At 47.6% G+C, this 16,790-nt stretch overlaps 1 protein-coding gene across 10 annotated transcripts in view; it reads left to right on the forward strand.

The window, feature by feature from the left end:
• Positions 1-16,790, forward strand: part of shank3 (SH3 and multiple ankyrin repeat domains 3) — a 541,235-nt gene that overhangs the window by 277,276 nt on the left and 247,169 nt on the right. For all 10 annotated transcript variants that reach the window (XR_004415240.1, XR_004415241.1, XM_033039988.1 and 7 more), the window contains exon 12: positions 4,952-5,115. Coding sequence is in view for 8 of the 10 variants with exons in the window: in XM_033039988.1 (XP_032895879.1) it covers positions 4,952-5,115 (164 nt within the window). In the remaining 2 variants the exon portion in view is untranslated. The remainder of the gene's footprint in view (positions 1-4,951; positions 5,116-16,790) is intronic.

Genomic DNA, 16,790 nt, shown 5'->3' on the forward strand with positions numbered 1-16,790 from the left:
TCTGACTAGTCTCCCAGTTCCTGCCGCTGAAAAACATCCCCACAGCATGATGCTGCCACCACCATGCAGCACCGTAGGTATGGTACTGGCCAGGTGATGAGCGGTGCCTAGTTTCCTCCAGACGTGGTTCTTCCCTTTACCTCGGCGTGACTACCACACTGTAGGTCATGTCCAGGAAACTCTCATTTTCCCGGATGGCCCTGAGGTCATCCAGCTGCTTCTCCAGTGCCCCAACACGGTCCTTTAGGAGCTGAAGCTGGACGCACTTGTCACAGTTGTAGCAGCCAGAGGCTCCATCTGTGTCCCTGGGCTTCCACATTCTGCAATCCTCACACTGTCTCATCTGCCCCGACATGTGTTCACCACGCTCCGTCCTCTCGAGCTTTATGCGTAGCCTCCTCCCCTCAGCCTCCTCGCCGAAGACTCTCGAGCCAAAGACTCGGTTTAGCATTTTTTCCTTCATTCCTCATGGTAAATTACCAATCCTGCCTTTATTTTTGTTTTCATTTCTCGGTCATGGGCAAGCTCTATTTGTTACCAATTGAAAGTTGCTCTTGAGAAAGTTAATTATGCAATTTGTAAGTTTATGATGTGCAAAATCATGAGAGGAAACGATCGGGTAGACACACAGAGTTTCTTGCCCAGAGTAGGGGAATCGATAACCAGAGGACATAGGTTTAAGGTGAGGGTGGAAAGATTTAATAGGAAAAAGGGTAGCTTGGTCACAGAAAGGGTGGTCGATGTATGAAATGAGCTGCCAGAGGAGGTAGTTGAGGCAAGTACTATCACAATGTTTCAAAAGCATTTAGACAGGTACATGGAAAGCACAGGTTTGGAGGGATATGGGCCAATTGCAGGCGGTTGGGACTAATGTAGATGGAACATGTTGGCCGGCGTGAGAAAGTTGGGCCGAAGGGCCTGTTTCCATGCTGTAAGGCTCTATGACTCTGACTTCTTGGATGTTTTTACTCATTGTGGTATACGTGATGTAGGTGCTTCTACTATGGACATTAGGAAGAACTAAGAATCCAACTTCCAAGATTTTCTCTGAACAACAGTGAAGGAACTGTCTGAATCAGAAATGTGTAAAATTTAGAATGTTGCGATGCAGTTGTTCCTTTTGTTCTTTTAAGTATTGGAGACAAGACTTTGGAATGAAGCAATGCAGTCCAAACATATAGCCATGGTGGATTTATATGCGGAGGGAATGCATGATTAAACTGTATTTTCCTCATTGCTTTTATTGGCCAGAAGCCCTAAGCTGCATCAAGGCTGCTTTTTGATGTTATTGTCCTTCCAATTTGGGCATAGCTGACTGTCAAGATTTCCTGTCCATTCCTGAATGAAAAGGCGGTTAGGTTATCCACAGTGGGCCATATTGAGTAAAGATGGTGATTTCATTTCCCCAAGATGATTGGTGAACCATATACAGTAGGTTTTTTATAACAAACCAATAGTTTCATGGTTAACCAGCTAGAAATCAAGCTCCCAATGTGGCTTCCTCTACAATATGGTGAACTCTATATGGCCTCCTCTGCATCAATGAGATAAAGTGAATATTGCATTTTCCAGTTTCAAGGTAAACGTCGCCCTGCCGAGATCGCCCCCCCCCCCCCCCCCCCCCCCTTCCCACAACTTCCAGTCCTCATATTTTGTCCCTTTTTCCATACTCACACTTCTAGATCCGATAATTGTTATTAGTCACCCTCCCCCTTCTGGTTCCATTGATCGACTACCCACATATTTCACCTATCTGCTGCCCTCCCTCCACATGCCCCCTCCCCCCCCCCCCCCCCCCCCCCCCCCCAAAAGATGCTGTTTGATCTACTGAGGAATTCAGCAGATTGTTTGTTATCTCTTGTGCCTCATGGAACATACAGCACAAGAACCGGCCATTCGGCACCTAATGTCTGTGCTGAACATGATGATGATGATGATGATAATTTATTGTTCACGGCGGCCCCCACACCACGCCGGGTCCCATTTTGTTCTCAGCAGCTCCCCACAGCGGGGTCCCCCCTTTCTTCTCAGCAGCCCCCCACAGCGGGCCCCCCCCCCTTTGTTCTCAGCAGCTCCCCCATGTCGCCGGGTCCCCCTTGGTTCTCGGTGCTTCCCACGTTGGGTCTCCCTTTGTTCTCGGCAACACGATCCGCCCACCACGGTCCGCCCACCACGGCCCGACCTCGTCCTCGAAGCTCTGTTCTTGGCCCGACTACGTTCGAGGCTCCGACTCGACGTTGAGGCTCCGACTCATCCTCGGCCTGACCTGATGTTGCCCTCAGCCCGACTCGACCTCGGGGCTCCAACCTGACTGCTGGGACTTTGACTACTCACTCTGCACTGGTTTTTCTGTAGGCTATGGCGCCCTGTGGAGTAAGTTCTCCTCCATCGTCTGACCACAGCACATGAGTCGGGCCTGCAAGCCGGGAGTGCCATGGCCCACTGCTCGCTGGGTGGGTGTGCCCAAGAGCGCCCTAGAGCCATCACTTATCTACCTGCAAATAACCCATATCCCTCCATATCCATATGCCTATCCAAAAGTATTTTAAATGCCACTAACTTATTTGCTTCAACCACCACTCCCAACAGCGCATTTTGTGGACAAACCACCCTCGGGGGGGGAAAAACTTGCCCTGCACATATTCTTTAAACTTTGCCCCTCTCACCTTAAAGCTATACTTTCCAGTATTTGATTTTTTTTTTCATCCTGGGATAAATATTCTGACTGTTTATCCTATCTGTGCCTATCATAATTTTATATGCTCCTATCGGGTCTCCCCAAAACCTCTGACGTTCCAGAGAAAACAAATCCGTCTCTCCAACCTCTTCCTGTATTAATACCCCCTAATCCAGGCATCATTCTGGAGCCATTTTGCACCCTTACCAAAGCCTCCACATCCTTCCTGGAATGGGCCGACCAGAACTGCACACAATGTTCCAAATGCGGTCAAACAAAGTCTTATAAAGCTGTATTATGATTTCCTGACTCTTATATTCAACACCCTGACCTATGAAAGCAAGTGTTCCATATGCCTTCTTTACCACTCTATCTACTGGTGTTTCTACTTTCAGGGAGTTATGGACCTGAACCCTAAGATCCCTCTTTACACCAATGCTATTAATTGCGAATGGTATGTTAGCATTCATAGCAAAAGGATTTGAGTATAGGAACAGGGAGGTTTTGGTCTCCTAATCTGAGGAAAGACATTCTTGCCATAGAGGAAGTACAGAGAAGGTTCACCAGACTGATTCCTGGGATGTCAGGACTTTCAGATGAAGAAAGACTGGATAGACTCGGCTTGTACTCGCTAGAATTTAGAAGATTGAAGGGGGGATCTTATAGAAACTTACAAAATTCTTAAGAGGTTGGACAGGCTAGATGCAGGAAGATTGTTCCCGATGTTAGGGAAGTCCAGAACAAGCGGTCACAGTTTAAGGATAAAGGGGAAATCTTTTAGGACCGAGATGAGAAAAACATTTTTCACACAGAGAGTGGTGAATCTCTGGAATTTTCTGCCACAGAAGGTAGTTGAGGCCAGTTCATTGGCTATATTTAAGAGGGAGTTAGATGTGGCCCTTGTGGCTAAAGAAATCAGGGGGTATGGAGAGAAGGCAGGTACAGGTTATTGAGTTGGATGATCAGCCATGATCATATTGGATGGCGGTGCAAGCTCGAAGGGCCGAATGGCCTACCCCTATTTTCTATGTTTCTATGTATATTTTCACATTTGACCCCCTCCCCCCCAAATTGTATCCCCGTTGGAGATTCGTTCCTAAAATGATTTGCAGCATAAATGATTTTCATTGCATCTTTAAAGTTAGAATTGCTTTGTTACGACCGTTAAAACAGAAGGTTTCAACATAAAAGTTGTCCTCCGAGGGGATTATTGCATCTTTTTAATTTTGTTAACCATTTTATCTCTCGGCTCGAATCTGAATATGATTTGGTTGAAATTGTGGAAGGGAGGCATCGGATGGGAGGGCAGGAGCGTAAGGAGAAGAAAGAGCAAGGAGGAGAAAAGCACATCCCTGAGCAAAATCAGTATTGATTGGGGAGACCCCGTGAGCCAAATGCCGATTCGGCATGATGAAAGACCTATTGGACGAGATGATGGTTGAATGGAAAGAGATCAAAGTTTTGATGCGCGGTTTCTGTCAGTCAACATGGGATGTGTTTGAGCAAGAATAAGGATTCAATAGATTTAGCTGGACAGCCATTGAGAGCAGGCTCAAAATATTTATAGGCTGAATATAAACAACGGGAAATTCTAGACGTCTGCACTGAAAACAGAAAATGCTGAAAATACTCAACATATCAGGCAGTAACTGTCAAAAGAAACAATTAACGTTACTGAGCTATGGCATTAATTCGGTATGAATGGAGGGCGGGCCGTTAGATTTCTGCCAGTCCGTGAAGCCGGAGTTCCCATTAGAAATTAGAAACTAAGCTTCACAATTTAGTAGACGTGACTTGGGAAGGTATCAAAAAAAAATCGATGGGCTATGTTCGACTTCTTGAGGCAGGACCAATGATTCAGCGGGCGGAGCCAAGTAGCTACTGGGCGTAGCTTTGAAGCGAGTCTTGCATCTCCCAAGGACCGTGGTGTGAATGGAGGGCGGGGCGTCGGATAGCTGTCGGTCCGGTAGTGAGTGGAGAACCGGAGTTCGGACTCAGCACTGGCACGTGAGGAGCTCCAACCGGGACAGGATGGAGCACCCTTGGCCACGGCTGCGGTCAGCAAAATCATAGCACTCTTCAGAATTCAGATTAACGATGAGCGCGGAGCCGGCGCTCGGCTCCCGTTCGGTGTCCGAGCGCCTCGGCCTGGAGCAGCCGAGCTGAGTGAGACGCTTTCCCCCCGGGCAGACCGTGGAGGATGGTGGAAGGGGTTGTCCCCGGTCCCGGCTCTGGGTCCGGAAGAACCATTGTCACCTATGTTTTTGTTTACAGTCCAAGCACCGAACCCAACCCAACTCCATCGGCAGCCCCCGCTCACAGAGGACCCAAGCGCAAACTGTACAGTGCGGTCCCGGGACGGACCTTCATCGTGGTGAAGCCTTACCAGCCCCAGGGGGAGGGCGAGATCCAACTGCACCGAGGGGAACGCGTCAAAGGTAAGTAGATTTCCAACTAATGCTGGTAATTGTTCTAGCTTCTTGGCCTTTCTTCTTCACCCCATCACCAGTGCCAATCTCTCCTAGGTTCAGAGCACCTACGAGGATCTGACCTCCCTCTCATTTTCTCTGTGGGTCATTCTCTGCTTCATTTCTTCCGTCTCTCCGTCGTACCCCAGCCTCGACCGTGTTGTTACTCTTGGCTCTCTGTGTTCTCGGCCCTGTCCAAGTCTTACCCTGCGATCTCGCCTCCTCTTAAAGCGCTCCCCCCCCCCCGTTCTCAGCTGCTTGCCATGTGTTTCCGCCGCGACCCCACTCTGTGTTCTCGAACACTCCTGCCCTATTTCACCACTCTCCCCTGCACTACTATCACCCTCCAGTCATGCCCACATCCACTCTCGCTCATTTCACCCTCATTGCTCTTGCGTGGTATCATACCTTTCCACTTGTGTTGACATCCCTTCTGGCAGACCTGAAATTCCCCCCATTATAGTCCCGCCCATTCCCACAACTGACTTCCAGTGTCCTTGGGTCATCTTTGTGTTTGACCCACCACCTTGCCCCAACTCATTCCTCCTGCCTTTTTGTTTTCTGCCCTACTTTTCCTGCCCCTCCCCAGCTCCCTTCCCTCCTGCACCCCTTCTGCCCCTATCCATTGCGTTCTCGCTCTCCCCTCCAACACTCTCTCCCTCATCCCAACCCTCCTCTTTGGTCCCTCATTCTCAACCAACCCACCCACCTCCCTGCATTCCTGCCTCCTGTACTACTCCCATCCTTTTCCTTCTGCCCCACCCCACCTTCTCTCTCACCACCATATATATCCTCACTTCTCTCTCTCTCTCTCCCACCCCACCACCTCCCGTCTCAGATTGCCACAACAGGCACTCCTTCGTACTTCATTCTCTCTCAGCAGAACCATCCACCTGTCTGTGTTCTTCTGTGGCTCTTGTTCTTTCTGGTTCTGCACCTTTTTAAATCACTTGATAATTTGGCAACACCATTCTTTGGCCATATTATATTTATCAGGTTTCCATTTCTACATCCGTCTTGTATTCCATATGTAGATGTTCACTTTTGTTGAAATGGCAAACTTGCTGAATTGTTTGAGTTTTTCCTGCCCCTTTGACCCTTTAGAGTCTTTGAGATTTAATTTCAAGATTCCAGTTGCTCTATTCCTCCCTCTTTCTGCATGCATATTTGACATTAAGAGCAGCGGAGCCCATCCATGTGTGAGCTGTTCTAAGCCTGATTTCCAGCAACAAGAATAATCCTGTTCACAGAAGTGTGTGGCAAGGGCAGCCTTCCCTTGGAGTTCAGGCCCCTCTTTCTGTAATGGCTTTTCAGCAACATGTAGAGTTGACTATTTGCTCATTCTGAAAGTTGGACCGTTTCTTCATTTTTGTCAGTTAGTGACACGAAGTAAGTGAGTCCTGTGGTTGTTAGTTTTTGGCATCATTAATGTCTGCTTCCAGTTAAAACATAAGAAATAGGTACAAAAGTAGGCCATTGGGCCTCTCAAAACTGCTCTTCCATTTAATAAGATCATGACGGACCTATCTTAACATAATCTTCCTATCCCATATATCTTGATGCCTGCACTATCCAGAAATTGGCACCCCTTACAATATTCAGTGGAGAAGAGTGTCCTTGAAGTTCACGTTTAGTCCTTTATGCAAATACCAGTCTGAGAAGATATTAATTAATTTGTATTTCCTAATTGGAATTAATTATGTATACTTCATTCTGTAGATAAATCCATGGCAAGGGTCTTGCTCTGTACAAATTTAAAGATGGTTGAGGCTGTAGTTCCAGATATATTCACCTCACGTGAATGCAAAGGGCGAACAAGGGACTCTTGAACAAAAATTATATGGGTGAACATATGATATATGATAAAAAACATATGAGGAGAATATGTCCTCCACCTCAGTCTTTCCAGAAAAGTTAGCCTCGTGTTCAGGGCTAATAGTTATCTCTTGCTCTTTTTTTTTTTAATTGATTGTTTGGCATTATCATACTGTAATTTATGGGACGTGGTGAACGTATCAGCTGATGTTTCTTGCATTATGAAAATGACTATGCCTAAAAATTACTTAATTGGCTGTAAAGTACTATTATCTTTAAATGTGATATGAACGGTGCTTTTGTTTTCCCTTCCCATAATTTGTTCCTTCTCTCAGATCCACATTTCCTTCCACTTTGCCTCCCAAACTATTTCTTGCGCACTGTTTAGACTTTAGAGATACAGCATGGAAACAGGTCCTTCGGCCCACTGAGTCCATGCCGATTACCGATCAGCCCGTATACCAGCACTATCCTACACACTGGGGACAATTTACAGAAGCCAATTAACCTACAAACCTGTATGCCTTTGGAATATGAGAAGAAACCAAAGCACCCTTAGAAAATCCATGTGGTCACAGGGAAGATGTACAAACTCCGTACAGACAGCACCCGTAGTCATACTGGGTCTCTGGTGCTGTAAGGCAGCAACTCTACTGCTGCGTGACAATGCCGCCTGTCCTGTATCTGTCCATCCATCTTCATCTCAGTCTGTGATGTTTAGGTTTATTATTGTCACATGTACCGAGGTACAGTGAAAAGCTTTGTTTTGCATGCTATCTAATCGGATCAGATAATACTACGTACAATTAAAACAAACTCAAGTACAATAGATATTGCAAAATACAAGATGCAGAGTGAAGAATATTGTTCTATATTTACAGGTGGAAAAGAGATATAAAAGGGTAGACTGAATGTATTGGATGATGATAGATCCTTCTCTGGGAAGAGCACGCAAAGATGCCACGATATGGCGCCATCTTTTCATTATCTCTCATTGTATCAGTCTTGCATGTGCATTGTGTCTCTGCCTATAATTCTGTTTTTTCATTTGTCTCTCCCTGTGACACTGTCATCCCCGCATTCTCCCATCTGGCCTCCGTTTTCACATCACAACCTTTTCTAATTCCCTGGCCAACAATGTTGGGGAAGACGGGTAGGTAGTACCACAACAGGCAAAAAGACATAAGAATGGGGAGTTTGAAGGAGGTTACAGGTTAGAAGAAATTTTCAGAATTATAGAGTAATGAGGCTTTTCAACGATTTAAATATTAGACATGCAAATGAATGGAATTTGGCACAGGAATTTCAAATGCATCTCATTTGTGATTCTGTGGGTTGCTCTTTCCTTGGCCAAATATATTAAACTTTAAAAATATAGTTTTGAGGAGAAGCTTGTGGAAATGTATTTGGGTCAGCATAGATGGAATTGTTGCAGGACTAGCAAGGAGTAGGGTGTTTTTGGTATGCTCATGTGTAATGAAACAGGCTTAATTAATGATTTTCTAGTGAAAGATGCCTGTTACTGGGTGATCATAACATGACAGAATATTGTGAATGAATGAAAACTTTCGTCAGATGTGACAAGTCGCAGTGAAATTCTTTGCTTGCATATCTGGCGTTTACAGAGTTACGAAACCTAGCCCCCCCCCCCCCCACAGCAGTTCCCCCTTTATTCTTCTCCCCCCCTTCACGGCCGCCCCCCACAAGCCGGGTTTTTCATTGCTCCTCCCCCTCCCTCACAGAGTTCCTCCCACACCGGGTCCCCATTATCCATTGTTCTACCCCCCCACCGGCTGGGTCCTCTTTTGTTCCTTCCCTCGGCAGCGACATCCTCACATGTCCGTCTTGGCCAGCGGTCGGCGCCATCATCGGCCGCTGCACTGACCTCTCCACAACGTTGCCGGGCACGGCCCCAGCCACGGGATCCGTTGACCCGCGGCGTGTGGGGTCTGACCTCGGCCGCTGGCTCTGATCCCCGCGGATGCTCCAACCTCTGCTACTCCGCAGCCAGCCTGGAGATGTCTGTCACAGCGGCCGGCCGATAGGCGTCACGCCAATTTCATTGATGTAGAGTTGGAGGGTGTGTTTGTTGTAATGAATAAGGAGGATGAATGTGAGAATATTTTGATTTTCAGAAGGCATTTGTATTACCTGCCACATTTTGTTCTGTATCTTGTATCTTCCAAGTTTGTTTTCCTCAATCCTCACCACTCTATTCTACAATCAGTCTAAAGAAGGGTCCCAATCTGAAACATTACCTACCCATGTTTTCCAGGGATGCTGCCTGACCAGCTGAGTTACCCCAGCACTTGTGTTTTTTTGTAAACCTTCATCTACAGTTTCTTGTTTCGGTAGGGTTTTTTGATAGGCAGATGGTTGGACAAAGGCTAAAGATGAAAAGGCAAAAGGATTGAAGAATTGCAAATTGAGAAGCTAGAGGAAGGTATGGAGGGGGATGGGAGAAATATGTTCAAATTCTGGAGGGGAATGGGGGGGGTGGGAGAAGGAGGGGGGTTATATAGTGCAAGAAGGGGGAGATGGAGGGGGCGATAGTAGTTACCTACATTTTGGAGAATTCAGTTTTCAATCTGTTAGATTGTAAACTGCCCAAGTCGGATATGGGTTGTTCCTCTGGTTTGCATGTGATCTCATTCTGACAATGGAGGAGGTCCAGGACAGAAATATCAGTACGGGAATTGGACGAGGGGTTAAAATGGTTAGCAACTGAAAGATCCAGCGTGCTGGGACAAGTGTTCAGTAAATCAGACGCAGAGTCTATGCTTGGTCTCACCGACATACAGAAGGCCACATTAGGAACACCGGATGCAGTAGATGGGGTTGGACTAGGTGCACTATAACCTCTATCTCACCTCGAAGGATTCTTGAGTCCCTGGACGGAGGTGAGGGTAGCGGAATAGGGACATGTGTTACTTCTTGCGACATCGACATAGGCTCCGAATTTCTTGCAGTGAACAAAATCTTTGCGCGCCAACGGCCTGTCGCGGAACTGACGGCCAAAGTGGGACAGGCCCAAGACCCTGGCGCGACGCAACGTCTCACCTTCAACAGCAGCAGAAGCAGGCAAACAATCGCTGAACTCGGCCTGGGGCTCACGGCCGTTGCGGTCTGGATCCGTCCCCAGTTTTACTCCCAGAGCGGGGCCAAGAAAATTGAAGATAGACACAAAATGCTGGAGTAACTCAGCGGGACCGGCAGCATCTCTGGAGAGAAGCAATGGGTGACATTTCGGGTCAAGACCCTTCTTTTCAGACTGAAGAAGAGTCTCGACACGGAACGTCACACATTCCTTCTCTCCAGAGATGCTGCCAGTCCCGCTGAGTTACTCCAGCTATGTGTCCATCTTCAAATGACGTCACGCGCTCCAGACGGCTGTGCGTACGCATGTAATCGCGCTCGACCTTCGCTCGACCGTCTCGGCTCAATGCGACCACGAGATCAAGTAATTTGCGTGCCAAGGACACGTAAGTGGGACAGCCCCTTTACTTCTATCAGTGCAGTTCTTGCTCAGCCTAAATTTTATGGTTGTGTCTCTACACATGAAATGCCATATATGACACTTGGTTATGGTGGATAATTAGCAATAATGGACACCATTTCCACCCTCCATGGTCCGTTATAATGTTTTCTGCTTGCTGTATTTCAGTGTTGTTGTATTTCAGTTCAGTGTTGGTGCAAGAACGGGAGAATTCGAAAGCTAGTCCTTAGATATGTGGAATTGGTCTATTTCATTGTCAGAGCAACAATGGGGTGAATTCAAAGGCCAGTACTTGGAATTGTGTATTTAGTTCATTTCAGCGTTGGAGCAGCAGCAGGGAAACGTGAGAGTTAGCAGTCAGATTGATTGAAGGGTCAAAACTGACGAATGGAACAGGCAATGAAAACAAGGCATGATGTAGTGGAGCAGCCTATTGAAGGTGGCTGTGTTTGGAGCTGTGTTGTGGAGGGCATTACTGATGATTCGTCCAGTAGGTAATATAGGTGGAGCTGAGAATTTTAAAAAGTGACGGAGTGTACTGTAGTCATGGGGAATTAAATGAATAAATAAGTCAGGTGACTGCAGGCAGCTGCAAGATTAATAGGGTGGTCATGGTAGGGGAGTTTAACTTTCCCGATATAATCTGGGGCGGTCATCATGTTCAGTTTAGTTTATTGTCATGTGTACCAAGGTACAGTGAAAAGCTTTTGTTGCGTGCTAACCAGTCAGCAGAAAGACAATACATGATTACAAATGAACCATTTACAGTATACAGATACATGATAACGTTTAGTGCAAGGTAAGGCCAGCAGAGCCCGATCAAGGATTGGCCAAGAATCACCAACAAGGTAGATAGTTGTTCAGCACTGCTCTGGTTGTGGTAGGATGATTCAGGTGCCTGATAACAGCTGTGAAGAAACTGTCCCTGAAACTGGAGGTGTGAATTTTCACACTTCTATACTTTTTGCCTGATGGGAGTGGGGAGAAGAGGGAGTGGCCAGGGTACAACTCATCCTTGATTATGCTGCTGGCGTTGCCGAGGCAGCATTATGACCTCTACCAACGGTCTCCTCTCCACTACATTCTAACTCTGCCCTGCCCACTCCCCTGACATCAGTCTGAAGAAGGGTCTCGACCCGAAACGTCACCCATTCCTTCTCTCCAGAGATGTTGCCTGCCCAGCTGAGTTACTCCAGCATTTTGTGTCTACCTTAGATTACTGATTGTCAGTCTGGTTTGATTTTCTTTTAAATCCCAAGGCTAAAAGTTCATTATTTCTAATTTGTGAAGTACCAGAGTAAAATTTGTTTTTAAGATTTCTGATAATTCAGTGACTACACAGTAATGATTAAATCCCTGGGTGGAAAAAAAAATCTTTATTTGCAGTCGGAATCACTGAACTGTCTTGATTATTTTAAATTTGCTAATACTTTTATTTGTGTTTGTTGCATTCACACTTTAATATGGCAGCTTTTCTTACATAGTTCCGTTATTGTATACACTACTTTCAAACTTCTGAATGGAAACAATTTAAATATAATTATATGATGAGGAAAATAAATGAATCCTGATGGTAGGAGCAAAATAAGAGCATGGCTAGGGTGGTGCAGGTCTTTGATATTGGCTTCCTTTTTGAGTCATCACCTCCAAAGGATCACTTCAATGATGAGAGTTTTCAGATGACTGCAATTGGGGGCTGCATCAGTGATGGGAGGGAAGCTGAATACAGGTGTCGTCAACGACTTTGTTGAGTGGTGTGGACTGAATCACCTGCTGCCCAACACTGACAAGACTAAGGAGTTGGTGGTGGACTTTAGGAGGAGAGGAACACCCCTGTCCCCCGTCTCCATCAATGGTGTGGATGTGCATTTTACCAGGGACAGTAAACTAGAATGGTGCAGGAACGCTGAGGCCCTGTACAAGAAGGAACAGAGCTGGCTTTACTTTTGGAGAAGGCTCCGCTCCTTCAATGTCTGCCGTAAGATGTTGCAGATGTTCTACCGATCAATGGTAGCCAGTGCCATATTCTTCGCTGCCATCTGCTGGGGCAGCAGGGCAAATGCTGAGGACGCCAATAGGATTAATAAACTCATCAAGAATCTGGTTCCCTCCAGATGACGGAGTTGGATTCATTGGAGGGCAGGATGCTCCACAAACCGCAGAGCAGCCTGGACAATACAGCTCACCCCCTCCATGACACACTGATCAACCTGAGGAGTACCTTCAGCAACAGACTGGTTCCACCAAGATGCAGGACAGAAAGCCACAGGAGATCCTTCTTCCCTGTGGCTATCAAACTTTACAACTCCTGCCCCTTCTGCTGTGGGGTAGACTGAGACTGACTCCCCTCCTACTTCCCCCCCCCCCCCCCATCCCAATCTTTGCGCATCCCCCAAGCCTTTCCACTCGTCACTTTAATTTCATATTTCATCTTTTTTGTGTTTTTTATGACTGTTGGCAGATCAATTTCCCTTCTGGGATAAATAAAGTTCTACTGTATCGTAGGTACGTCTGATGAGCAGTATGCACCACTCTCAGTAAGCCTCTTTGTTCCTTGCCATTCTAGTTGCCAAACCAAGCTATGATGCAACAAGTCAGTGCTTTCTACCATGCACATGTTGATGTTTAGTGGAATATTGCCAGCATTTTAAATCTCCTCAATCTTCTGAAGGAAGTAGAGGCATTGATGATATTTCTTTGTGATTGCATCAATGTGCTGAGCCCCAGTTAGATCTTCAGAGATATGCACACCCAGCAACTTGAAGCCGTTGACTTTCACTGCCATCCCATCAATGAAAAAACATTTGTCGATCCTCTGCTTTCCTCTCCTGGTCAACAATCAGCTGCTTGATCTTGATACAGCGTCATGGGTATTGAGAACTCCAGGAGACTGAGCATGCAGCCAAGATGTTTAAGAAAGAACTGCAGATGCTAGAAAAATCGAAGGTAGCCAAAAATGCTGGAGAAACTCAGCGGGTGAGGCAGCATCTATGGAGCGAAGGAATAGGTGACATTTTGGGACGAGACCCTTCTTCAGACTGATGTGGGGATGTGGGGGGGGGAAAGAAGAAAGGAAGAGGCTGAGACAGTAGGCTGTGGGAGAGCTGGGAAGGGGAGGGGAAGGAGGGAGGGAGAAAGCAAGGACTACCTGAAATTGGAGAAGTTAATGTTCATACCACTGGGGTGTAAACTACCCAAGTAAAATATGAGGTGCTGCTCCAATTTGTGGTTGGACTCACTCTGGCCATGGAGAAGGCCCGAGGACAGAAAGGTCGGATTCGGAATGGGAGGGGGAGTTGAAGTGCTGAGCCACCGGGAGATCAGGTTGGTTAATGCGAACTGTACGGAGGTGTTGGGCGAAGCTATCGCCAAGCCTACGCTTGATCTCACCAATGTAGAGCAGTTGACACCTAGAGCAGCGGATGCAATAGATGAGGTTGGAGGAGGTGCAGGTGCCTCACCTGGAAAGACTGCTTAGGTGTTTGGATGGAGTCAAGGGGGGAGGTAAAGTGTAGCATTTCCCAGCATGTAGCATGCAGTCAAGATGTGCTGTTATGTTGATTGCTATAGAGGAAGAAATGTTCCCAATTTTTACTGATTGTCATTTGCTGATGAGGAAGTTGAGGATCCAGTTACATCGGGATGAGCAGAGCACCAGTTCTCTAAGTTTGATTAACATTTAGAGGGAATAATGATGTTGGATGCTGAGCTGTGGTCATTGAACAGCAGCCTAGCATATGCTGTTGGCCAGAGCAGAGTCGAGAGCCAGATACATTGCAGCCTCTGTTGATCTATTGTGGCAATAGGCAAATTGTAGTGGGTCCAGGTCCTTACTAAGGTAGGAGTTAATTAAAGTTATAACCAATCTCTCAAAACACTTAATTATCACAGACATTACTGCCAACAGTTGGTAGCCCTTGAGGTTGTTGTTAACCATCAACACAGCAGCATGTCAAGGCTGCGTGCTCAGTCTCTTGGTCTACAGTATGTTCTCTATACCCATTACAGTGTAGCCAGACATAGTTTAAATGCCCTCTTTAAAGTCTAACAATACCCACCATTCCCCCCCCCCACCACCAGACCTCTTCTTGGCCTCTGTCCACTCCCAGACCCTCCTCTGTCCCCAACCCCCACCCAGTTATTTCTGACTGCTGGCGTGACATCAATCGTCTCAACTTTTTCACTCCCCTTTCCTATTCTAACCTCAACCACTCTGAATGTATAGCCCTCCGCTCACTCTGCAGCAACACTGAACCCGCTGACTCCCACAACTATCTCGACTACACTTCTTCCCACCCTGCTTCCTGCAAACTATATCCCTACTCCCAATTCTTCTGTCTAAGCCGCATCAGCGCCCAAGATGAGTTCCATACCAGGACATCCAAGATGTCCTCATTTGTTTAGGGAATGGCGGTTCCCCTCTCCCTCCATAGATGTGGCCTGAAGTGAGAGAACTCAATATTCATACCACTGGGCTGTAAGCTGCCCAAGCAAAATACTGTAGGAGATGCTGTTCCTCCAATATTGACCTCTAACTTCAGGTAGTCCCGGCATTTCCTCTCCCTCTATTCCTCCCACACCCAAATTGCACTAGCTTCTTGTTTTCACCTAACAAGCAGCTAACAATGGCCTGTTTCCTTTATCATCGTTACTTTTTTGCATATCTTTCATTCATTGTTCTTTATCTCTCTACATCTCTCGTTTCCCTTATCCCTAACCAGTCTCAAGAAGGGTCTCGACTTTGTTCCAGAGATGCCTGCCCCGCTGAGATACTCCAGCTTTTTGTGTCTATCTTCGGTTTAAACCAGCATCTGCAGTTCTTTCATAAATAATACCACTTGTAGGACAAATAACAGTAACTAGACTAAGTGGGACTTATGAGTCCCTGTCACACAGGAGGCTTGGCCCCCCAACAAAATATTCCACCACTCACCCATAGCCCCCAAATGCACAGGTGCAGCTCATTTCCCCTCATCCCTAGCACTCTCCCCCCATCCTCTTCACTGTCCCTCTTCTTTCCCCTCTTCTCTTCCCCTCCCCAATTCCCCCTCGCCTCTCTCCCTCTCCTTTCTCCTACCCTCAGTCACTCCCTCCCTCCCTGCATAACTCCTCTCCCCTCCCTACCCCCTTCCTATCCCTCTATCCCCCACTGCCCTCCTCTCCCTCTATTCCCCACTTCCTACCTCCCCCACTGCCCCTCTCCTCTACTCCCCTTCCTCTACTTCCCCCTCCTCTCCCCCTATTCCCACTCTTCCCCCACACTCCCTCCCCACCTTCTCCATCTTCTTTTCCCTCTCTTCCTACCCTCCCCAATCCTTCCCTCACCTCTCCTTTACCCTACCCTCAGTCACTCCCTCCATAACTCCTCTCCACTCCTCTCCCTCTATCCCCTTTCCTCCCTCACACTCCCTCCTCGCCTCCCCAGATTCTCAAGGTTGCCGCTCCTCTCCCTTCATGCGTGCCCCGGAGGAGCATCAGCCGTCGGCGTACTTGGAGCCAGGCCTCGGATCCTCGGCTAGGCCCGGAAGCATCAGCAGCCTGTGGGCGGGCTGGAGGGAGAGCTCGGAGTATGGGGAGAGCCATGGGGGAGAGGGGGGGGGGTATCACGGGGGAGGGGGGCAGAAGCCAATGAGGGGGACCAGAGGAGAAGGGGCTGGAGCTGCGAGGGGTTCCGATGGTGGTGCGTTTGGTACTCACAGCGGGTGCTAGAATCTCTCTGCCGGGATCAGACTTTCCGCTTTCCGTTTGGCGACATCTCCGACTCCCTACTGGGCGCTACCATTTCCTCCGAAAATTGAGTCCGGTTGGAGACCACTGCCGGCCACCCGCAGCTTCCCTCAGCTCTAGTAAAGACGCGGTGGAGCAGGAAGGGGTGGACCGTCCCGGGGAGTGAGGAGAAGAGACCAATCTGCGCAGTGCTGACTGGCAGGAGAGAAGATCGATCTGCACATGGGCGTTATTTACGATTTTTACACCTCACTAACTTTTACGATATACTGCCGATTGGAACGAAACTTGTTGCACTCGCAGTGCAGGAGAATGGCGAGTGAGCAGACAAAAAATCGTAGTGCTATCGCATACCATTTTTACGCAAATAGAAAAACCGTGCAAACCAGAAGAGCACAAGATCAGAGTTTTAGTTATGTACTAGACCAAGTGGGATCCGTAGGGTCCTGTCCCTTCAACACACAGTTGCGGGGCAGGGGGGACCTGCTGCGTCACACACACACACACACTAACCAACACCCCACATACACACACACACACACACTAACCACCCCCCACACACACACACACTAACCACCCCCCACGCACACACACACTAACCACCCCC

The sequence above is a fragment of the Amblyraja radiata genome, chromosome 21 (genome assembly GCF_010909765.2).
Source record: "Amblyraja radiata isolate CabotCenter1 chromosome 21, sAmbRad1.1.pri, whole genome shotgun sequence".
NCBI lineage: Eukaryota > Metazoa > Chordata > Chondrichthyes > Rajiformes > Rajidae > Amblyraja > Amblyraja radiata.